The sequence below is a fragment of the Eucyclogobius newberryi genome, unplaced genomic scaffold (genome assembly GCF_026437365.1).
Source record: "Eucyclogobius newberryi isolate DKJ021-1_F unplaced genomic scaffold, fEucNew1.0.hap1 SCAF_100, whole genome shotgun sequence".
Lineage (NCBI taxonomy): Eukaryota > Metazoa > Chordata > Actinopteri > Gobiiformes > Gobiidae > Eucyclogobius > Eucyclogobius newberryi.
In genome coordinates, this window is record NW_027315725.1 from 60339 (window position 1) to 86241 (window position 25903).

The following is a 25903-nucleotide window of genomic DNA, read 5'->3' on the forward strand; positions in this document are numbered from 1 at the left end:
GTCGGAGCGAGTCAGAGCGAGTCAGAGCGCGTCAGAGCGAGACAAATCGCGTCGGAGCGCGTCGGAGCGCGTCAGAGCGAGACAAATCGCGTCGGAGCGCGTCGGAGCGAGACAAAGCGCGTCGGAGCGCGTCGGAGCGCGTCAGAGCGAGTCAGAGCGCGTCAGAGCGAGACAAAGCGCGTCGGAGCGCGTCGGAGCGCGTCGGAGCGCGTCGGAGCGCGTCGGAGCGCGTCGGAGCGCGTCGGAGCGCGTCGGAGCGCGTCAGAGCGCGTCAGAGCGCGTCAGAGCGAGACAAAGCGCGTCAGAGCGCGTCGGAGCGCGTCGGAGCGCGTCAGAGCGCGTCGGAGCCAGTCAGAGCGCGTCGGAGCCAGTCAGAGCGCGTCGGAGCGCGTCAGAGCGAGTCAGAGCGAGTCAGAGCGAGTCAGAGCGCGTCAGAGCGCGTCAGAGCGAGTCAGAGCGCGTCAAAGCGCGTCAGAGCGAGTCAGAGCGCGTCAGAGCGAGACAAATCGCGTCAAAGCGCGTCGGAGCGCGTCGGAGCGCGTCAAAGCGCGTCAGAGCGCGTCGGAGCGCGTCAGAGCGCGTCAGAGCGAGTCAGAGCGAGTCGGAGAGGGTCGGAGCGGGTCGGAGCGCGTCGGAGCGCGTCGGAGCGCGTCGGAGCGCGTCAGAGCGAGACAGAGCGCGTCGGAGCCAGTCAGAGCGAGTCGGAGCGAGTCGGAGCGCGTCGGAGCGAGTCAGAGCGCGTCAGAGCGAGTCAGAGCGCGTCGGAGCGATTCAGAGCGCGTCGGAGCGAGTCAGAGCGAGACAAAGCGCGTCGGCGCGTGTCGGAGCGAGTCAGAGCGCGTGTCGGAGCGAGTCAGAGCGCGTCAGAGCGAGTCAGAGCGCGTCAGAGCGAGTCAGAGCGGGTCAGAGCGGGTCAGAGCGAGTGAGAGCGCGTAGCAGCGAGTCAGAGTGCGTCGGAGCGCGTCGGAGCCAGTCAGAGCGAGTCAGAGCGCGTCAGAGCGAGTCGGAGCGCGTCGGAGCGAGTCGGCGCGTGTCGGAGCGAGTCAGAGTGGGTCAGAGCGGGTCAGAGCGAGTCAGAGCGGGTCAGAGCGGGTCGGAGCGAGTCAGAGCGCGTCGGAGCGCGTCGGAGCGCGTCACAGCGCGTCAGAGCGAGTCAGAGCGCGTCAGAGCGAGTCAGAGCGCGTCAGAGCGAGTCAGAGCGCGTCGGAGCGAGTCAGAGCGCGTCGGAGCGAGTCAGAGCGCGTCGGAGCGATTCAGAGCGCGTCGGAGCGCGTCGGCGCGTGTCGGAGCGAGTCAGAGTGGGTCAGAGCGGGTCAGAGCGAGTCAGAGTGGGTCAGAGCGCGTCAGAGCGAGACAAAGCGCGTCAGAGCGAGTCAGAGTGGGTCAGAGCGCGTCAGAGCGAGACAAAGCGCGTCAGAGCGAGTCAGAGCGCGTCAGAGCGAGTCAGAGCGAGTCAGAGTGGGTCAGAGCGGGTCAGAGCGAGTCAGAGTGGGTCAGAACGCGTCAGAGCGAGACAAAGCGCGTCGGAGCGCGTCGGAGCGCGTCAGAGCGAGTCAGAGCGAGTCAGAGCGCGTCAGAGCGAGTCAGAGCGAGTCAGAGCGCGTCGGAGCGCGTCGGAGCGCGTCGGAGCCAGTCAGAGCGCGTCGGAGCCAGTCAGAGCGCGTCGGAGCCAGTCAGAGCGAGTCAGAGCGAGTCGGAGCGCGTCGGAGCGAGTCAGAACGAGTCAGAGCGCGTCAGAGCGAGACAAATCGCGTCGGAGCGCGTCGGAGCCAGTCAGAGCGCGTCGGAGCCAGTCAGAGCGCGTCGGAGCCAGTCAGAGCGAGTCAGAGCGCGTCAGAGCGAGTCAGAGCGCGTCAGAGCGAGACAAAGCGCGTCAGAACGAGTCAGAGCGCGTCAGAGCAAGACAAAGCGCGTCGGAGCGCGTCGGAGCCCGTCGGAGCGCGTCAGAACGAGTCAGAGCGCGTCAGAACGAGTCAGAGCGAGTCAGAGCGCGTCAGAGCAAGACAAAGCGCGTCGGAGCGAGTCAGAGCGAGTCAGAGCGCGTCAGAGCAAGACAAAGCGCGTCGGAGCGAGTCAGAGCGCGTCGGAGCGAGTCAGAGCGCGTCAGAACGAGTCAGAGCGCGTCAGAACGAGTCAGAGCGAGTCAGAGCGCGTCAGAGCAAGACAAAGCGCGTCGGAGCGAGTCAGAGCGCGTCGGAGCGAGTCAGAGCACGTCGGAGCGAGTCAGAGCGTGTCAGAGCGCATCAGACCGAGTCAGAGCGCGTCGGAGCGAGTCGGTTCGCGTCGGAGCGAGTCAGAGCGCGTCAGAGCGAGTCAGAGGCCCTACCTCGTCGCTGTGGCAGAACATTGGGGTGAAAACATTCTCCAACAGAGACAGAACGTGTTCATACGCCTCAAACAGACACGTCATCTTCTGCAGACGCATCACCTCCGTGTGCGGCGCCATGGCAACTGCAACGGAAGGAACCAGGTCACAAGTTATACACTTAGTGTTCTTCAGGCGCTCTAAGGACCCAAAGAACCTGGTTCTCCAGGACCTTTCATCAGACACAGACAGAGTCTGGCATTAAACCGAGCTAAGGTTTCTTCACATTTATTCCAGTTTGAACTGTTTCCTTTGCCTGAGCTGAGCCTGAGGAACCAAAGGAACAATGAGGAACCAAAGGAACAATGAGGAACCAAAGGAACAATGAGGAACCAAAGGAACAATGAGGAACCAAAGGAACAATGAGGAACCAAAGGAACAATGAGGAACCAAAGGAACAATGATGTTGAATGAAGCAGGAGCAGCTTGTTGCTTCACTTCAGAAGCTCCTTCGCTGCTGCCCTTAAATCATAATTAGGGTTAATTAGCTAAACAAAGGCAAATGTCATCATCATCTTGAATATCGCTCGTGGTGTGAAAAAAATGGAATTAAAAATGCTCCAGTGCATCACCGTGGCAACCGCGATGAACCATGCGGTATGGACGATTTTTCGGCGATTTGAGAACGCAGGCGGAAGTGCTCATGCCACTCCCCCGTGCTCATGCCACTCCCCCGTGCTCATGCCACTCCCCCGTGCTCATGCCACTCCCCCGTGCTCATGCCACTCCCCCGTGCTCATGCCACTCCCCCGTGCGCATGCCACTCCCCCGTGCGCATGCCACTCCCCCGTGCTCATGCCACTCCCCCGTGCTCATGCCACTCCCCCGTGCTCATGCCACTCCCCCGTGCTCATGCCACTCCCCCGTGCTCATGCCACTCCCGTGCTCATGCCACTCCCCCGTGCGCATGCCACTCCCCCGTGCTCATGCCACTCCCCCGTGCGCATGCCACTCCCCCGTGCGCATGCCACTCCCCCGTGCACATGCCACACCCCCGTGCACATGCCACTCCCCCGTGCACATGCCACTCCCCCGTGCACATGCCACTCCCCCGTGCACATGCCACTCCCCCGTGCACATGCCACTCCCCCGTGCACATGCCACTCCCCGTGCACATGCCACTCCCCCGTGTGGACTGATACAACACACACGTGTGTTTGTTTATTAGCGCAACGGATCACATCACATCTCTCGTCTCCCGTAGATTTCTGTCCACTTCTGCGTCAGCTCCAACTGTCTTTCTCCGTCTTCATTTTGCCCCGTACACTGAGGGAACTATATTATGATAGATCCATGCGCTTAGGCACGCGGAAACGTGGGGACGAGCCTGACGCGGCTGCAGGTGAGCGACAGGTGCGTTTTATGATTGACACGTGGCAGGACAAATGACTTATCCACGACACGAGGAAATATGATAAAACATTTGCTGGAAAAAATCGTCCATTCCACCTTTAACTCATCTCAGATAAAAGTCCAACACATGTGACACATGAACTCTCCTTCACTGGAACTCCTCCAGGTTTCTACGCTTTTTTTTTTTTTTTGTAGTTTTTCCTGGCCGAGAAGGAGAGTCTAAGGACAGAGGACTCTGGGACATCGTCCCTCGCCACCACAGACATTGTTGATTCATTTCTCCCTGTGGCCCTCAGAGGAAACTGTTGTTGTGATTTTGGGCCTTACAAAAATAAATTGATTTGATTTGATTTGATTTGAAGTCATGAGCAGAACAATCATCATGTGACACATGAAGTCATGAGCAGAACAATCATCATGTGACACATGAAGTCATGAGCAGAACAATCATCATGTGACACATGAAATCGTGAGCAGAACAATCATCATGAGACACATGAAGTCATGAGCAGAACAATCATCATGAGACACATGAAGTCGTGAGCAGAACAATCATCATGAGACACATGAAGTCATGAGCAGAACAATCATCATGTGACACATGAAGTCATGAGCAGAACAATCATCATGAGACATATGAAGTCATGAGCAGAACAATCATCATGTGACACATGAAGTCATGAGCAGAACAATCATCATGTGACACATGAAGTCATGAGCAGAACAATCATCATGTGACACATGAAGTCATGAGCAGAACAATCATCATGTGACACATGAAGTCGTGAGCAGAACAATCATCATGTGACACATGAAGTCATGAGCAGAACAATCATCATGTGACACATGAAGTCATGAGCAGAACAATCATCATGTGACACATGAAATCGTGAGCAGAACAATCATCATGAGACACATGAAGTCGTGAGCAGAACAATCATCATGAGACACATGAAATCGTGAGCAGAACAATCATCATGAGACACATGAAGTCATGAGCAGAACAATCATCATGAGACACATGAAGTCATGAGCAGAACAATCATCATGTGACACATGAAGTCGTGAGCAGAACAATCATCATGAGACACATGAAGTCGTGAGCAGAACAATCATCATGTGACACATGAAGTCGTGAGCAGAACAATCATCATGAGACACATGAAGTCGTGAGCAGAACAATCATCATGAGACACATGAAGTCGTGAGCAGAACAATCATCATGTGACACATGAAGTCATGAGCAGAACAATCATCATGTGACACATGAAATCGTGAGCAGAACAATCATCATGAGACACATGAAGTCATGAGCAGAACAATCATCATGAGACACATGAAGTCGTGAGCAGAACAATCATCATGAGACACATGAAGTCATGAGCAGAACAATCATCATGTGACACATGAAGTCATGAGCAGAACAATCATCATGAGACATATGAAGTCATGAGCAGAACAATCATCATGTGACACATGAAGTCATGAGCAGAACAATCATCATGTGACACATGAAGTCATGAGCAGAACAATCATCATGTGACACATGAAGTCATGAGCAGAACAATCATCATGTGACACATGAAGTCATGAGCAGAACAATCATCATGAGACACATGAAGTCGTGAGCAGAACAATCATCATGACACATGAAGTCATGAGCAGAACAATCATCATGTGACACATGAAGTCATGAGCAGAACAATCATCATGTGACACATGAAATCGTGAGCAGAACAATCATCATGAGACACATGAAGTCATGAGCAGAACAATCATCATGAGACACATGAAGTCGTGAGCAGAACAATCATCATGAGACACATGAAGTCATGAGCAGAACAATCATCATGTGACACATGAAGTCATGAGCAGAACAATCATCATGAGACATATGAAGTCATGAGCAGAACAATCATCATGTGACACATGAAGTCATGAGCAGAACAATCATCATGTGACACATGAAGTCATGAGCAGAACAATCATCATGTGACACATGAAGTCATGAGCAGAACAATCATCATGTGACACATGAAGTCATGAGCAGAACAATCATCATGTGACACATGAAGTCGTGAGCAGAACAATCATCATGTGACACATGAAGTCATGAGCAGAACAATCATCATGAGACACATGAAGTCGTGAGCAGAACAATCATCATGTGACACATGAAGTCATGAGCAGAACAATCATCATGTGACACATGAAATCGTGAGCAGAACAATCATCATGAGACACATGAAGTCATGAGCAGAACAATCATCATGAGACACATGAAGTCGTGAGCAGAACAATCATCATGAGACATATGAAGTCATGAGCAGAACAATCATCATGTGACACATGAAGTCATGAGCAGAACAATCATCATGTGACACATGAAGTCATGAGCAGAACAATCATCATGTGACACATGAAGTCATGAGCAGAACAATCATCATGTGACACATGAAGTCATGAGCAGAACAATCATCATGAGACACATGAAGTCGTGAGCAGAACAATCATCATGACACATGAAGTCATGAGCAGAACAATCATCATGAGACACATGAAGTCGTGAGCAGAACAATCATCATGAGACACATGAAGTCATGAGCAGAACAATCATCATGAGACACATGAAGTCATGAGCAGAACAATCATCATGAGACACATGAAGTCATGAGCAGAACAATCATCATGAGACACATGAAGTCATGAGCAGAACAATCATCATGTGACACATGAATTCATGAGCAGAACAATCATCATGAGCCATAATTAAATGAAGATTAAACATAAATGTGCTTCACCCGAGTCTAAATTAGTACCAATCTTTTCATCACGTGAATTTAGTCTTCTAAAAAAGAATCGATTCATCTTGGATCATCTTGGATCATCTTGGATCATCTTGGATCATCTTGGATCATCTTGGATCATCTTGGATCATCTTGGATCATCGCCGGATGATCCAAGATGAGGCTCTTGACGGGTCAAGTGTAGACGAGGTGTTTCCTGGACGACAGAGTGGACTCACTTTTGCAGATCTGCTCGATGATGCTGGAGTCGAAGCTGATCTTATCCACGCTCTCGTCCAAACAGTACGTCTCATAAATGTGAAGCACCTCGGAGTGAAGCAACATGAGCTGTGAGTCTGAGAGCTCAGGCTGAAGGATCCTGTCGTTAAACTCCTCTGAAACAAACAAACAAACAAACAAACAAACACAGAATCCTGATTTCTGCTTTATCAGACACACTTTTCTGATCAAACCACAGCAGATCAAGTACTAGTGGTAGTATTGTGTCAGTAGTATGTGTGTCAGTAGTATGTGTGTCAGTAGTATTGTGTCAGTAGTATTGTGTCAGTAGTATGTGTGTCAGTAGTATGTGTGTCAGTAGTATTTGTGTGTCAGTAGTATTTGTGTGTCAGTAGTATTGTGTGTCAGTAGTATTGTGTGTCAGTAGTATTGTGTGTCAGTAGTATTGTGTGTCAGTGGTATTGTGTGTCAGTAGTATTGTGTCAGTGGTATGTGTGTCAGTAGTATTGTGTCAGTAGTATGTGTGTCAGTAGTATGTGTGTCAGTAGTATGTGTGTCAGTAGTATTGTGTCAGTAGTATGTGTGTCAGTAGTATTGTGTCAGTAGTATGTGTGTCAGTAGTATGTGTGTCAGTAGTATGCGTGTCAGTAGTATTGTGTCAGTAGTATTTTGTCAGTAGTATTTTGTCAGTAGTATTTTGTCAGTAGTATTGTGTCAGTAGTATTGTGTCAGTAGTATTGTGTCAGTAGTATATTGTCAGTAGTATATTGTCAGTAGTATTTTGTCAGTAGTATTGTGTCAGTAGTATTGTGTCAGTAGTATTGTGTCAGTAGTATTGTGTCAGTAGTATTGTGTCAGTAGTATTGTGTCAGTAGTTTTGTGTCAGTAGTATGTGTGTCAGTAGTATGTGTGTCAGTAGTATGTGTGTCAGTAGTATTGTGTCAGTAGTATTGTGTCAGTAGTATTGTGTCAGTAGTATTGTGTCAGTAGTATTGTCAGTAGTATTGTCAGTAGTATTGTGTCAGTAGTATTGTGTCAGTAGTATTGTGTCAGTAGTATTGTGTCAGTAGTATTGTGTCAGTAGTATTGTGTCAGTAGTATTGTCAGTAGTATTGTCAGTAGTATTGTCAGTAGTATTGTGTCAGTAGTATTGTGTCAGTAGTATTGTGTCAGTAGTATTGTGTCAGTAGTATTGTGTCAGTAGTATTGTGTCGGTAGTATTGTCAGTAGTATTGTCAGTAGTATTGTCAGTAGTATTGTCAGTAGTATTGTCAGTAGTATTGTCAGTAGTATTGTCAGTAGTATTGTGTCAGTAGTATTGTGTCAGTAGTATTGTGTCAGTAGTATTGTGTCAGTAGTATTTTGTCAGTAGTATTGTGTCAGTAGTATTGTGTCGGTAGTATTGTGTCAGTAGTATTGTGTCAGTAGTATTGTCAGTAGTATTGTCAGTAGTATTGTCAGTAGTATTGTGTCAGTAGTATTGTGTCAGTAGTATTGTCAGTAGTATTGTGTCAGTAGTATTGTCAGTAGTATTGTCAGTAGTATTGTCAGTAGTATTGTCAGTAGTATTGTCAGTAGTATTGTCAGTAGTATTGTCAGTAGTATTACCGACAGTGAGGCAGAACTGCAGGACGTGAACAGCTCCTTCTTGTTTGAGGAAGTTCATGAATCTAAAGAGAAGATCCTGTTGTTCTCGGATCTGCTTCAGCTCCAGCTTCAGCACCTGAAACACACGAGGTATCACTGCCACAGCCGCCCCGGGGCAAAGGCACTGGCGGGCGGGGCAGACACACGGGTGGGCGGGGCAGACACACGGGTGGGCGGGGCAGACACACAGGTGGGCGGGGCAGACAGGTGGGCGGGGCAGACAGGGATGACTCACAGAACACTTCTTGTCGGAGGCGGTGCTGAAGCGGTGGAGAAACGGGACGAGAGGCGACGGAGGCTCATAGGACGCTTCAGGCTGAAACACGATGAAACAAAGTCACAAATGAAATGAACTTATTCAAACAAATGTCTTTGATTTAAATCGATTGTTGTTTTTCATGAGATCGAATAAAATACTTGAGAAAAAAGTGAAACTGACCAGAGCGTCGTCCACAAAGAGCAGCACCAACAGGTTCACCGTGTCCTGAGGAGACGAGCATCAGAACCACTGACACTGACACTGACATGACACTGACATGACACAGACATGACACAGACATGACACTGACATGACACTGACAGTGACACTGACACTGACATGACACAGACACAGACACTGACACTGACATGACACAGACACAGACACAGACACGACACAGACACAGACACTGACATGACACAGACACAGACACAGACACTGACATGACACAGACACAGGCATGACACTGACACAGACATGACACAGACATGACACAGACATGACACTGACATGACACTGACATGACACAGACATGACACAGACATGACACAGACATGACACTGACATGACACAGACATGACACAGACATGACACAGACATGACACTGACATGACACAGACATGACACAGACATGACACAGACATGACACAGACATGACACAGACATGACACTGACATGACACTGACATGACACAGACATGACACTGACATGACACTGACATGACACAGACATGACACAGACATGACACTGACATGACACTGACATGACACTGACATGACACAGACATGACACTGACATGACACTGACATGACACTGACATGACACTGACATGACACAGACACGACACAGACACAGACATGACACAGACACAGGCATGACACTGACACAGACATGACACAGACATGACACTGACATGACACAGACATGACACAGACATGACACTGACATGACACTGACATGACACTGACATGACACAGACATGACACAGACATGACACAGACATGACACAGACATGACACAGACATGACACTGACATGACACTGACATGACACAGACATGACACAGACATGACACAGACATGACACAGACATGACACAGACATGACACAGACATGACACTGACATGACACTGACATGACACTGACATGACACTGACATGACACAGACATGACACAGACACAGGCATGACACAGACATGACACTGACACAGACATGACACAGACACAGACATGACACAGACATGACACAGACATGACACAGACATGACACTGACATGACACAGACATGACACAGACACAGACATGACACAGACATGACACAGACACAGACATGACACAGACATGACACAGACATGGCACAGACATGACACAGACACAGACACAGACATGACACAGGCATGACACAGACATAGACATGACACAGACACAGACATGACACAGACATAGACATGACACAGACATAGACATGACACAGCCATGACACAGACATGACACAGACAGAGACATGACACAGACATGACACAGACATGACACAGACATGACACAGACATGACACAGACACTGACATGACACAGACATGACACAGACACAGACATGACACAGACACTGACATGACACTGACATGACACTGACATGACACTGACATGACATGACACAGAGATGACACAGACATGACACAGACACAGACATGACACAGACATGACACAGACACAGACATGACACAGACATGACACTGACACAGACATGACACTGACATGACACAGACATGACAGACACAGACATGACACAGACACAAACATGACACAGACATGACACAGACACTGACACAGACATGACACTGACACAGACATGACACAGACATGACACTGACATAACAGAGACATGACACAGACACAGACATGACACTGACATGACACTGACACAGACATGACACAGACATGACACTGACATAACAGAGACATGACACAGACACAGACATGACACTGACAGACACTGACACAGACATGACACAGACATGACACTGACATAACAGAGACATGACACAGACACAGACATGACACTGACATGACACTGACACAGACATGACACAGACATGACACTGACATAACAGAGACATGACACAGACACAGACATGACACTGACAGACACTGACACAGACATGACACAGACATGACACTGACACAGACATGACACAGACATGACACAGACAATGACACAGACATGACAATGACACAGACATGACACAGACATGACACAGACATGACACAGACATGACACAGACATGACACAGACATGACACAGACATGACAGACAAATGAACAAACGCTCCTCACTGGGTCAGACAGGAAGTCCATCGTCGGGAGAAACACAGATCCAGCCATGACTTCCCTCAAGAGCAGAGACAGAGACCTGCAGGAGACAGGGAGGGGCATCTGACACAGGGAGGGGCATCTGACACAGGGAGGGGCATCTGACACAGGGAGGGGCATCTGACACAGGGAGGGGCATCTGACACAGGGAGGGGCATCTGACACAAGGAGGGGCATCTGACACAGGGAGGGGCATCTGACACAGGGAGGGGCATCTGACACAGGGAGGGGCATCTGACACAGGGAGGGGCATCTGACACAGGGAGGGGCATCTGACACAAGGAGGGGCATCTGACACAGGGAGGGGCATCTGACACAGGGAGGGGCATCTGACACAGGGGGAGGGGCATCTGACACAGGGAGGGGCATCTGACACAGGGAGGGGCATCTGACACAAGGAGGGGCATCTGACACAGGGAGGGGCATCTGACACAAGGAGGGGCATCTGACACAGGGGAGGGGCATCTGACACAAGGAGGGGCATCTGACACACCTGCAGTCCGTGGCCTTTGGAGGGAGGACGAAGGGGAACAGCATCTGAGTGAGAGTCCTGAGGTACTGCAGTTCCTCTCTGCGACTGCGGAGGGCGAAGTGGAGCTGAGAACCGTACTCCAACAGAGCGGCTTTTTGTAGATCCTCCACACGAGAGACTAGAACACAAGTACTACGGTTTAGTCCTGGTTTAGTCCTGGTTTAGTCCTGGTTTAGTCCTGGTTTAGTCCTGGTTTAGTCCTGGTTTAGTCCTGGTTTAGTCCTGGTTTAGTCCTGGTTTAGACCTTTCTCTCTGGCTGCAGTCACAACCTCGAGGTGTTTCATTGCAGCTTTCATCATTTTATCTGCAAAAACAGCAGGAACATCCACCTGAGACAGAGACACAAGTGTTTACACAAGAGTTACAGGTCGGATCTGTGGAGGGGCCCCTTCACACGCATTAGAACATGGGATCATGGCAGACGCTGCATCACCTTCTGAGCTCTGCGGACCAGGACTGAGGCAAAGAACCTGAAGGTCATTCTGATTTCATCCACACAGTCGTCATCATCCGAGATGTCTCTGAAACACAAATGTACAACTGCAGTGAGGGACGTGGCCACAGTGAGGCGCCAACACACAAATGTACTGCTTTAAACGTGCTTAGTCCCGGTTTAGACCCGCTTTAGACCCGCTTTAGTCCCCGCTTTAGTCCCGCTTTAGTCCCCGCTTTAGTCCCCGCTTTAGTCCCCGCTTTAGTCCCCGCTTTAGTCCCCGCTTTAGTCCCCGCTTTAGTCCCCGCTTTAGTCCCGCTTTAGTCCCGCTTTAGTCCCGCTTTAGTCCCGCTTTAGTCCCGCTTTAGTCCCGCTTTAGACCCGCTTTAGTCCCGCTTTAGACCCGCTTTAGACCCGCTTTAGACCCGCGTTAGTCCCGCGTTAGTCCCGCTTTAGTCCCCGCTTTAGTCCCCGCTTTAGTCCCCGCTTTAGTCCCCGCTTTAGTCCCCGCTTTAGTCCCCGCTTTAGTCCCGCTTTAGTCCCGCTTTAGTCCCGCTTTAGACCCGCTTTAGACCCGCTTTAGTCCCGCTTTAGTCCCCGCTTTAGTCCCCGCTTTAGTCCCCGCTTTAGTCCCCGCTTTAGTCCCCGCTTTAGTCCCGCTTTAGTCCCGCTTTAGTCCCGCTTTAGTCCCGCTTTAGTCCCGCTTTAGTCCCGCTTTAGTCCCGCTTTAGTCCCGCTTTAGTCCCGCTTTAGTCCCGCTTTAGACCCGCTTTAGACCCGCTTTAGTCCCGCTTTAGTCCCGCTTTAGTCCCGCTTTAGTCCCGCTTTAGTCCCGCTTTAGTCCCGCTTTAGACCCGCTTTAGACCCGCGTTAGTCCCGCTTTAGACCCGCTTTAGTCCTGCTTTAGTCCCGCTTTAGTCCCGCTTTAGTCCCGCTTTAGTCCCGCTTTAGTCCCGCTTTAGTCCCGCTTTAGTCCCGCTTTAGTCCCGCTTTAGTCCCGCTTTAGTCCCGCTTTAGTCCTGCTTTAGTCCTGCTTTAGTCTTGTAAATAACGACTCACAGCCTTCAGCGCTCTACAGTTCTCACCTGTACCAGGGGAACACAAAGTTCTCCAGCACCAGCTCGAACACCTGCAGAAGAACAGAGGAGCACGTGAGACCCCTGACCTGTGACCCCTGACCTGTGACCCCTGACCTGTGACCCCTGACCTCACCTCTGCAATGGAAGAGTCCACTTTGGAGTGAACCTTCAGATCTAACCAGGGCTGATGGTTCTCTAAACGCAGCGTCGGCCTGAGGAACAAACAAAGTTAATGAACCGTATTAATCAACCATGTGAATGACCCGTGTTAATGAACCGTGTTAATCAACCGTGTTAATGAACTGTGTTAATGAACCGTGTTAATCAACCGTGTTAATGACCCGTGTTAATGAACCGTGTTAATCAACCGTGTTAATGAACTGTGTTAATGAACCGTGTTAATCAACCGTGTTAATGACCCGTGTTAATCAACCGTGTTAATCAACCGTGTTAATGAACTGTGTTAATGAACCGTGTTAATCAACCGTGTTAATGACCCGTGTTAATCAACCGTGTTAATCAACCGTGTTAATGAACTGTGTTAATGAACCGTGTTAATCAACCATGTGAATGACCCGTGTTAATGAACCGTGTTAATCAACCGTGTTAATGAACTGTGTTAATGAACCGTGTTAATCAACCGTGTTAATGACCCGTGTTAATCAACCGTGTTAATCAACCGTGTTAATGAACTGTGTTAATGAACCGTGTTAATCAACCGTGTTAATGACCCGTGTTAATCAACCGTGTTAATGACCCGTGTTAATCAACCGTGTTAATGACCCGTGTTAATCAACCGTGTTAATCAACCATGTGAATGACCCGTGTTAATGAACCGTGTTAATCAACCGTGTTAATGAACTGTGTTAATGAACCGTGTTAATCAACCGTGTTAATGACCCGTGTTAATCAACCGTGTTAATGACCCGTGTTAATCAACCGTGTTAATGACCCGTGTTAATCAACCGTGTTAATGACCCGTGTTATTGACCCTCGTTAATGACCCGCGTGAATGAACCGTGTTAATGACCCGTGTTAATCAACCGTGTTAATGAACTGTGTTAATGAACCGTGTTAATCAACCATGTGAATGACCCGTGTTAATGACCCGTGTTAATCAACCGTGTTAATGACCCGTGTTAATGAACCGTGTTAATCAACCGTGTTAATGAACTGTGTTAATGAACCGTGTTAATCAACCGTGTTAATGACCCGTGTTAATGAACCGTGTTAATCAACCGTGTTAATGACCCGTGTTAATGAACCGTGTTAATCAACCGTGTTAATGAACTGTGTTAATGAACCGTGTTAATCAACCGTGTTAATGACCCGTGTTAATGAACCGTGTTAATCAACCGTGTTAATGAACTGTGTTAATGAACCGTGTTAATCAACCGTGTTAATGAACTGTGTTAATGAACCGTGTTAATCAACCGTGTTAATGACCCGTGTTAATCAACCGTGTTAATGACCCGTGTTAATGACCCGTGTTAATCAACCGTGTTAATGACCCGTGTTATTGACCCTCGTTAATGACCCGCGTGAATGAACCGTGTTAATGACCCGTGTTATTGAACTGTGTTAATGAACTGTGTTAATCGACCCGTGTTAATGAACCGTGTGAATGACCCGCGTTAATGACCCGCGTTAATGACCCGTGTTATTGACCCTCGTTAATGACCCGCGTGAATGAACCGTGTTAATGACCCGTGTTATTGAACTGTGTTAATGAACTGTGTTAATCGACCCGTGTTAATGAACCGTGTGAATGACCCGCGTTAATGACCCGCGTTAATGACCTGTGTTATTGACCCGCGTTAATCAACCGTGTTAATGACCCGTGTTAATGACCCGCGTTAATGACCTGTGTTATTGACCCGCGTTAATGACCCGTGTTATTGAACTGTGTTAATCGACCCGTGTTAATGAACCGTGTGAATGACCTGTGTTAATGACCCGTGTGAATGACCTGTGTTAATGACCTGTGTTAATGACCCGTGTTAATGACCCGTGTGAATGACCTGCAGGTCCCAACATACCGGTGTCTTTTGCACTTGTTCTTCCCACAAACGGCACAGCAGAGTCCAGACGGGAACAGCTCCGGCTCCTGACGCTGGCGAGAAACACACTTTTACACCAGCAGAGTCCAAAAGGTTCTGCTAAACTGGTCCTGGTTCTGTTTAATGGTTCTGGTTCTGCTAAACTGACCGTGTGTCGAGGTCTGGAGCAGAACCAAACGCTCGGCAGCAGAGTGTCTGGACTCAGGGAGCAGTAAAACGTGACAAGTCCAGCCAAGAACGACCAGAAGACCATCAGGACGTGGAGGTACCTGAGAAGAACCAAAAAGACCATAAGGCTGTGGAGGCACCTGAGAAGAACCAAAAAGACCATAAGGCTGTGGAGGCACATGAGAAGAACCTAAAAGCCCATAAGGCTGTGGAGGTACATGAGAATAACCTAAAAGACCATAAGGCTGTGGAGGTACATGAGAAGAACCAAAAAGACCATAAGGCTGTGGAGGTACATGAGAAGAACCTAAAAGACCATAAGGCTGTTGAGGTACATGAGAATAACCTAAAAGACCATAAGGCTGTGGAGGTACATGAGAAGAACCTAAAAGACCATAAGGCTGTGGAGGTACATGAGAAGAACCTAAAAGACCATAAGGCTGTGGTGGTACCAGAGAAGAACCAAAAAGACCATAAGGCTGTGGAGGCACATGAGAAGAACCTAAAAGCCCATAAGGCTGTGGAGGTACATGAGAAGAACCCAAAAGACCATAAGGCTGTGGAGGTACCTGAGAAGAACCAAAAAGACCATAAGGCTGTTGAGGCACATGATAAGAACCTAAAAGCCCATAAGGCTGTGGAGGTACATGAGAAGAACCAAAAAGACCATAAGGCTGTGGAGGTACATGAGAAGAACCTAAAAGACCATAAGGCTGTGGAGGTACATGAGAAGAACCAAAAAGACCATAAGGCTGTGGAGGTACATGAGAAGAACCTAAAAGACCATAAGGCTGTGGAGGTACATGAGAAGAACCTAAAAGACCATAAGGCTGTGGAGGTACATGAGAAGAACCAAAAAGACCATAAGGCTGTGGAGGTACATGAGAAGAACCCAAAAGACCATAAGGCTGTGGAGGTACCTGAGAAGAACCAAAAAGACCATAAGGCTGTTGAGGCACATAAGAACCTAAAAGACCATAAGGCTGTGGAGGTACATGAGAAGAACCTAAAAGACCATAAGGCTGTGGAGGTACATGAGAAGAACCTAAAAGACCATAAGGCTGTGGAGGTACATGAGAAGAACCAAAAAGCCCATAAGGCTGTGGAGGTACATGAGAAGAACCCAAAAGACCATAAGGCTGTGGAGGTACCTGAGAAGAACCAAAAAGACCATAAGGCTGTTGAGGCACATGAGAAGAACCAAAAAGACCATAAGGCTGTGGAGGTACATGAGAAGAACCAAAAAGACCATAAGGCTGTGGAGGTACATGAGAAGAACCTAAAAGAAATGACACGGAGCAATCTGATTGGCTGCTGGGACGGTCACAGAACTGTTCTTGTACCTTTAGTTTGGCATCACATGTTTTAGAACTAAATCACATTTGATCTCTGCTGTTTCCACAGGGACTGACTGGGCTTTGGCTCCATCTACTGTCTGCAGAGGGTATTACACCACTTTTATAAAGCACTGCAGACCTTCCCCTGACCAGAGGCCCTCGTCTCCCCCTGTCTCCACCCTGACCAGAGACACTCGTCTCCCCCTGTCTCCACCCTGACCAGAGACACTCGTCTCCCCCTGTCTCCACCCTGACCAGAGACACTCGTCTCCCCCTGTCTCCACCCTGACCAGAGACACTCGTCTCCCCCTGTCTCCACCCTGACCAGAGACACTCGTCTCCCCCTGTCTCAACCCTGACCAGAGACACTCGTCTCCCCCTGTCTCCACCCTGACCAGAGGCTGTAATTCTCGGGGCGTGTCACCTGTTGAGCAGCAGGGTGAGTGTGAGCAGCGCCCCCATGAGGAAGCAGGAGAGAGGAAACTGCTGCGCCGCCTCCCGCAGCACGTCCAGCTTCAGAGCCTTTTCCAGCAGCTTCAGACGGACCAGCAGCCCAGCCATGGTTTAGGAGGACCTGGACACACAATGACACCATGAAGGCCATGAATTTTGACTCTGTTGTTCACAAAGTTCAAATACAAGAAATAAATGACACATTCAGTGTAACAATAAAAGTTTTGGTAATAAAAACACAAAATAATTATACACACACTTCCAGAACCGGGCCAGACCAGGACATACCGGGCCAGACCAGGACATACCGGGCCAGAACAGGACATACCGGACCAGAACAGGACATACCGGACCAGAACAGGACATACCGGACCAGAACAGGACATACCGGGCCAGAACAGGACATACCGGACCAGAACAGGACATACCGGACCAGAACAGGACATACCGGACCAGAACAGGACATACCGGACCAGAACAGGACATACCGGACCAGAACAGGACATACCGGGCCAGAACAGGACATACCGGACCAGAACAGGACATACCGGACCAGAACAGGACATACCGGACCAGAACAGGACATACCGGGCCAGACCAGGACATACCGGACCAGAACAGGACATACCGGACCAGAACAGGACATACCGGACCAGAACAGGACATACCGGACCAGAACAGGACATACCGGACCAGAACAGGACATACCGGACCAGAACAGGACATACCGGACCAGAACAGGACATACCGGGCCAGACCAGGACATACCGGGCCAGACCAGGACATACCGGACCAGACCAGGACATACCGGACCAGAACAGGACATACCGGACCAGAACAGGACATACCGGACCAGAACAGGACATACCGGGCCAGACCAGGACATACCGGACCAGACCAGGACATACCGGACCAGACCAGAACAGGACATACCGGACCAGAACAGGACATACCGGACCAGAACAGGACATACCGGACCAGACCAGGACATACCGGACCAGAACAGGACATACCGGACCAGAACAGGACATACCGGACCAGAACAGGACATACCGGGCCAGACCAGGACATACCGGACCAGACCAGGACATACCGGACCAGACCAGAACAGGACATACCGGACCAGAACAGGACATACCGGACCAGAACAGGACATACCGGACCAGACCAGGACATACCGGACCAGAACAGGACATACCGGACCAGAACAGGACATACCGGACCAGACCAGGACATACCGGACCAGAACAGGACATACCGGACCAGAACAGGACATACCGGACCAGAACAGGACATACCGGACCAGAACAGGACATACCGGACCAGAACAGGACATACCGGACCAGAACAGGACATACCGGACCAGAACAGGACATACCGGGCCAGACCAGGACATACCGGACCAGACCAGGACATACCGGACCAGACCAGAACAGGACATACCGGACCAGAACAGGACATACCGGACCAGAACAGGACATACCGGACCAGACCAGGACATACCGGACCAGAACAGGACATACCGGACCAGAACAGGACATACCGGACCAGACCAGGACATACCGGACCAGAACAGGACATACCGGACCAGAACAGGACATACCGGACCAGAACAGGACATACCGGACCAGACCAGGACATACCGGACCAGAACAGGACATACCGGACCAGAACAGGACATACCGGACCAGAACAGGACATACCGGGCCAGACCAGGACATACCGGACCAGAACAGGACATACCGGACCAGAACAGGACATACCGGACCAGACCAGGACATACCGGGACTAAAGCGCTTAGCGAGGCAGAATGCGGCCAAACCGCGGCTCAAACGCGCCTTTAAAGCCGAGAAAAGAGCTCCAAAGCCGGGTCCATCGTGAACGCGGCGCCACGGAGAGACTCGAGTACAAATAAAGTAAAGTAACGTGTACTTTTATACACTTTAGTCCAAGTTAAAGAGTTTTACAGCCGTAAACTGACAGAAGCAGTGTTTTTAATCCACACCGGAAACACGTCACATACTCGGACGCAACTTCCGCCAGAATATAATACTTTTTATCTATTTACTTTTAATCATCCTAAACACTGTATGTATAGACTTTTTAAAGTGTGGAGGATATTTTAAACTTAAAAGTTCATAGAAACATCTGATAATATCAGGAGCAAAGTTACATTTACAGCTTTGTCCTAAAAAGTCAAACAGCGATAAAAGTACACGAGCCAAAACTGAACTTCAAAGTAAAAATACATAAGGAGAAAACTACAGTAGTACCAGTTACTAATGTATTTTATATTTTTCATCATTCATTTGAACTCAAAGTAAATGGCGCTGGCTCTTCATAAAGTGCAGTTTAAAGAGCGAAACGTTTCAGAACTACAGCGTTAGAAACTGTCTAATGTTATTTTGAAAATCCTGCACTTCCTTAAAACAGGAAGAATACCAGTTCTATCCTATGGAGACGTGAGGAGCTGAAGGAGGAGGTGGTGAAGGAGATGGAGGAGGTGAAGGAGCTGGAGGAGGTGAAGGTGGTGGTGGTGAAGGAGCTGGAGGAGCTGGTGGTGAAGGAGCTGGAGGTGAAGGAGCTGAAGGAGGAGGTGGTGAAGGAGATGGAGGAGGTGAAGGAGCTGGAGGAGGTGAAGGTGGTGAAGGAGATGGAGGAGGTGAAGGAGCTGGAGGAGGTGGTGGTGAAGGAGCTGGAGGAGCTGGTGGTGAAGGAGCTGGAGGTGAAGGAGCTGAAGGAGGAGGTGGTGAAGGAGCTGAAGGAGCTGGTGGTGAAGGAGCTGGAGGTGAAGGAGCTGAAGGAGCTGGAGGTGAAGGAGCTGAAGGAGGAGGTGGTGAAGGAGCTGAAGGAGCTGGTGGTGAAGGAGCTGGAGGTGAAGGAGCTGAAGGAGGAGGTGGTGAAGGAGCTGAAGGAGGTGGTGGTGAAGGAGCTGGAGGTGAAGGAGCTGAAGGAGGAGGAGGTGAAGGAGCTGGAGGAGGTGAAGGTGGTGAAGGAGCTGGAGGTGAAGGAGCTGAAGGAGGAGGTGGTGAAGGAGGAGGTGGTGAAGGAGGAGGTGGTGAAGGAGGTGGAGGTGAAGGAGCTGAAGGAGGAGGTGGTGAAGGAGGAGGTGGTGAAGGAGCTGGAGGAGGTGAAGGTGGTGAAGGAGCTGGAGGTGAAGGAGCTGAAGGAGGAGGTGGTGAAGGAGGAGGTGGTGAAGGAGGTGGAGGTGAAGGAGCTGAAGGAGGAGGTGGTGAAGGAGGAGGTGGTGAAGGAGGTGGAGGAGGTGGAGGAGGTGGAGGAGCTGAAGGAGGAGGTGGTGAAGGAGGTGGAGGAGGTGGTGGAGGAGGTGCAGCTCCGCCGATGCTTCTTCTGTGATTTAAGCTTTTTTTTGAAGCTCGTGTCGAGTTTGTCGTTTGTAAAAGTTAAATTTAAAAACATTTGTTAAATTCTATTGAAACTCATGAAAAACGTCAGTGACAAAAGTGTCGTCACTTTTATTGTGAAAAGAGCAAATGCATTTGTTTTTATTCTATAAATAACTCTTTACATTTATTCAATGAAAGATTTTATGTATTAAAAAAGCATCAAAAACAAGTCTGTGTCAAAAACTTTATTAGAAAAATAAGTTTTGTCTCTGTACAATATAAAACAGTTTACGAGATGTAAAAACACTCTCGTTAGCAAAATAACACATTTGAGCTTCAAAATAACACATTTGAGCTTCAAAATAACACATTTGAGCTTCAAAATAAAACATTTGAGCTTCAAAATAAAACATTTGAGCTTCAAAATAAAGTCCATAAGCGTTAGATTAAACACAAATGTTGCTAAAGAAACAGAAGTTTAGAGACGTTCAGGTCGTTTCACATGATTCTGAAAAGATGAAATGGTTTTGACCAATTTAAAAAACATCTACAAAGTTAAAACAGGTCAAAGCTTTAGATTTTCTGCTAAATCCACTTTGTTTAAAATGTTATTTAAAAAAACAGATTCAAAAGATTTACAAAATCATATTTTACAAGTTTAATTAAAACATTTAGATATTCAAGGGTGAAAAGCACAGACCAGATCCAGGACCAGATCCAGGACCAGATCCAGGACCAGATCAAGGACCAGATCCAGGACCAGATCCAGGACCAGATCCAGGACCAGATCAAGGACCAGATCCAGGACCAGATCAAGGACCAGATCCAGGTCCAGATCCAGGACCAGATCAAGGACCAGATCCAGGACCAGATCCAGGTCCAGATCCAGGACCAGATCAAGGACCAGATCAAGGACCAGATCCAGGTCCAGATCCAGGACCAGATCAAGGACCAGATCAAGGACCAGATCCAGGACCAGATCCAAGACCAGATCCAAGACCAGATCCAGGACCAGATCAAGGACCAGATCCAGGACCAGATCCAGGACCAGATCAAGGACCAGATCAAGGACCAGATCAAGGACCAGATCCAGGACCAGATCCAGGACCAGATCCAGGACCAGATCAAGGACCAGATCCAGGACCAGATCCAGGACCAGATCAAGGACCAGATCAAGGACCAGATCCAGGTCCAGATCCAGGACCAGATCAAGGACCAGATCAAGGACCAGATCCAGGTCCAGATCCAGGACCAGATCAAGGACCAGATCAAGGACCAGATCCAGGACCAGATCCAAGACCAGATCCAGGACCAGATCAAGGACCAGATCCAGGACCAGATCAAGGACCAGATCCAGGACCAGATCCAGGACCAGATCCAGGACCAGATCCAGGACCAGATCCAAGACCAGATCAAGGACCAGATCCAAGACCAGATCCAGGACCAGATCCAGGACCAGATCAAGGACCAGATCCAGGACCAGATCCAGGACCAGATCCAGGACCAGATCCAAGACCAGATCCAAGACCAGATCCAGGACCAGATCAAGGACCAGATCAAGGACCAGATCCAGGACCAGATCCAGGACCAGATCCAGGACCAGATCCAAGACCAGATCAAGGACCAGATCCAAGACCAGATCCAGGACCAGATCCAGGACCAGATCAAGGACCAGATCCAGGACCAGATCAAGGACCAGATCAAGGACCAGATCAAGGACCAGATCCAGGACCAGATCCAGGACCAGATCCAGGACCAGATCAAGGACCAGATCCAGGACCAGATCCAGGACCAGATCCAGGTCCAGATCCAGGACCAGATCAAGGACCAGATCAAGGACCAGGTCCAGATCCAGGACCAGATCCAGGACCAGATCCAGGACCAGATCCAGGACCAGATCCAGGACCAGATCCAAGACCAGATCCAAGACCAGATCAAGGACCAGATCCAAGACCAGATCCAGGACCAGATCAAGGACCAGATCCAGGACCAGATCCAGGACCAGATCCAGGACCAGATCCAGGACCAGATCAAGGACCAGATCAAGGACCAGATCCAGGTCCAGATCCAGGACCAGATCAAGGACCAGATCAAGGACCAGATCCAGGACCAGATCCAGGTCCAGGTCCAGATCCAGGACCAGATCCAGGACCAGATCCAGGACCAGATCCAAGACCAGATCAAGGACCAGATCCAAGACCAGATCCAGGACCAGATCAAGGACCAGATCCAAGACCAGATCAAGGACCAGATCCAAGACCAGATCCAGGACCAGATCAAGGACCAGATCAAGGACCAGATCCAGGACCAGATCCAGATCCAGGTCCAGATCCAGGACCAGATCAAGGACCAGATCAAGGACCAGATCAAGGACCAGATCCAGATCCAAGACCAGATCCAGATCCATCCCAGTTCGTCTCAGGAGTCAAAGTTACGACTCATTTGTGAAACTCTCGAAGCCGATTTCATCTTGAATTCTCTCAAAGTTATAAAGGTCAAACTTGAGACGCTTCAGCTCAAAGTGAAACGCAGTAAATGCTTATGACATCTGAAAGTCCTTCTTGTTTTGTTGAAAATACTTTTCTAACTGGACGTGTTTCTCTCAGACTAGGTTCAGTCAAACCCGACCCACCCGGGCCGGTCAAACCCGACCCACCCCCCGAGCCACCCGGGCCGGTCAAACCCGACCCACCCGGGCCGGTCAAACCCGACCCACCCCCCGAGCCGGTCAAACCCGACCCACCCCCCGAGCCACCCGGGCGGTTCACACTGAGGACTGGAAGACGTTTGGATGGTTTGAGTGAAATGTTCAGAACCAGGGACAGCTCCAGGTGAAGCAGTGGCAGAGTGGTTAACCTCAGGGAACCAGCTACAAACGAGACACTTTTGTTCTTCAACTGAGAAAAAACAAGTCACAAATTTAACTGATTTAATCATTTTATTCAACTTAGTTGGATTAGAGTCTGAACAGACTTTAAACACGTTTAAACACATAACGGCGTAAACGTGAAGCTGACGTGTTTCATTGAGGCTTCGGGATAAAAGCTCCAGACTCAGAACTATCGGACATGTTTTTGGAGCAGACGATAAACTCTGGGACTCGAACCCAAAACCCTCCCGCTGTGGGGTGAGGGCTAACCACTCTGCCACGTTTGGGACGCACTTCACTGAGGTAGAGCGACCGTAAAGGAGCGCTCGCCGGGGGCCGACGCTCGTCTCCCTTTGGCCCGCGGAGTCAGGTGACCTTACCCCTGGTCCAATAGCGTGCCGGTGTGGGAGGAGCCACGTGGAGGAGGAGCTTCATGAGGAGTCTTCAGGGCAGGAGGAGGGCACAGCCGAGTCCTGCTATAGCCAGTGACAAAACACACAATTAGAACAACGACCAACACGAGAGCAAAGACAGAAGGAGCAGAACATGCAGAGGAGCAGGAGGAGGAGCAGGAGGAGCAAGAGAGGAGCAGGAGGAGGAGCAGGAGCAGAAGGAGGAGCAGGAGAAGAGCAGGAGGAAGAGAGGAGCAGGAGGAGAAGAGCAGGAGGAGAAGGAGCAGGAGGAGATGAGAAGAGCAGAAGGGCAGGAGGAGAAGGGCAGGAGGAGAAGGGCAGGAGGAGAAGAGCAGGAGAAGGGCAGGAGGAGAAGGGCAGGAGGAGAAGGGCAGGAGGAGAAGAGCAGGAGGAGAAGAGCAGGAGGAGAAGAGCAGGAGGAGAAGAGCAGGAGGAGAAGAGCAGGAGGAGAAGGGCAGGAGGAGAAGGGCAGGAGGAGAAGAGCAGGAGGAGAAGAGCAGGAGGAAGAGAGGAGCAGGAGGAGAAGAGGAACAGGAGGAGCAGGAGAAGAGCAGGAGGAGAAGGGCAGGAGGAGAAGAGCAGGAGGAGAAGGGCAGGAGGAGAAGGGCAGGAGGAGAAGAGCAGGAGGAGAAGGGCAGGAGGAGAAGGGCAGGAGGAGAAGGGCAGGAGGAGAAGGGCAGGAGGAGAGATCACAGAGCAGAACATGCAGAAGCAGAAGCAGAAGCAGATGTTCTCAGACGCTCGAAATCACTTTCATTCCTCCAAAAATAATGTTTCAATGATGAATATTTGACTCTCAAATGAAAGGTTCAGGAAACACTTTAGGAGAGTCTTAAACCCTTTAGGAGAGTCTTAAACCCTTTAGGAGAGTCTTAAACCCTTTAGAGGAGTCTTAAACCCTTTAGGAGAGTCTTAAACCCTTTAGAGGAGTCTTAAACCCTTTAGAGGAGTCTTAAACCCTTTAGGAGAGTCTTAAACCCTTTAGGAGAGTCTTAAACCCTTTAGGAGAGTCTTAAACCCTTTAGGAGAGTCTTAAACCCTTTAGGAGAGTCTTAAACCCTTTAGGAGAGTCTTAAACCCTTTAGAGGAGTCTTAAACCCTTTAGGAGAGTCTTAAACCCTTTAGAGGAGTCTTAAACCCTTTAGGGGAGTCTTAAACCCTTTAGGGGAGTCTTAAACCCTTTAGGAGAGTCTTAAACCCTTTAGGAGAGTCTTAAACCCTTTAGGAGAGTCTTAAACCCTTTAGGAGAGTCTTAAACCCTTTAGGAGAGTCTTAAACCCTTTAGAGGAGTCTTAAACCCTTTAGGAGAGTCTTAAACCCTTTAGGAGAGTCTTAAACCCTTTAGGAGAGTCTTAAACCCTTTAGGGGAGTCTTAAACCCTTTAGGGGAGTCTTAAACCCTTTAGGAGAGTCTTAAACCCTTTAGGAGAGTCTTAAACCCTTTAGGAGAGTCTTAAACCCTTTAGGAGAGTCTTAAACCCTTTAGAGGAGTCTTAAACCCTTTAGAGGAGTCTTAAACCCTTTAGAAGAGTGTTTTAACCCCGTGAGCGTCCGAGAACAGCTGCAGGACAGTTATGGGGATGAAACATGCAGATTAGTCCAGTTCTGGCTCATCTTCTGGAACTCAAACTAAAGCGACTACAACTCGATCGTTTGGGACCAAATGCTCTGTCTGGTTTTGATGGACAGATGGACACTGCAGAGGACACATGCAGGACACACTGCAGAGGACACATGCAGTGCACACTGCAGAGGACACATGCAGTGCACACTGCAGAGGACACATGCAGTGCACGCTGCAGAGGACACATGCAGTGCACACTGCAGAGGACACATGCAGTGCACTCTGCAGAGGACACATGCAGGACACACTGCAGAGGACACATGCAGTGCACTCTGCAGAGGACACATGCAGTGCACTCTGCAGAGGACACATGCAGTGCACTCTGCAGAGGACACATGCAGTGCACACTGCAGAGGACACATGCAGTGCACTCTGCAGAGGACACATGCAGTGCACACTGCAGAGGACACATGCAGTGCACACTGCAGAGGACACATGCAGGACACACTGCAGAGGACACATGCAGTGCACTCTGCAGAGGACACATGCAGTGCACACTGCAGAGGACACATGCAGGACACTCCAGGAGAATTTGAGGAATTTGAAGAAGCCAAACAGGAATTTGAACACAA

The 25903-nt window shown here is 49.5% G+C and overlaps 1 protein-coding gene across 1 annotated transcript in view; it reads right to left on the reverse strand.

The window, feature by feature from the left end:
- LOC140382508 (sorting nexin-14-like) overlaps positions 1-17187 on the reverse strand; it is a gene marked incomplete at its 3' end in the record, with an annotated part of 53697 nt that extends 36510 nt beyond the window's left edge. The window contains exons 1-14 of the mRNA XM_072465919.1: positions 17051-17187; positions 15270-15390; positions 15101-15174; positions 13195-13273; positions 13068-13111; positions 11983-12070; positions 11794-11878; positions 11511-11667; positions 10982-11057; positions 8831-8875; positions 8627-8707; positions 8353-8467; positions 6744-6899; positions 2327-2451 (exon numbers count right to left, since the gene is read on the reverse strand). Coding sequence (XP_072322020.1) covers positions 2327-2451; positions 6744-6899; positions 8353-8467; positions 8627-8707; positions 8831-8875; positions 10982-11057; positions 11511-11667; positions 11794-11878; positions 11983-12070; positions 13068-13111; positions 13195-13273; positions 15101-15174; positions 15270-15390; positions 17051-17187 — 1383 coding nt within the window. The remainder of the gene's footprint in view (positions 1-2326; positions 2452-6743; positions 6900-8352; positions 8468-8626; positions 8708-8830; positions 8876-10981; positions 11058-11510; positions 11668-11793; positions 11879-11982; positions 12071-13067; positions 13112-13194; positions 13274-15100; positions 15175-15269; positions 15391-17050) is intronic.
- Between the last annotated feature and the right edge of the window lie 8716 nt (positions 17188-25903).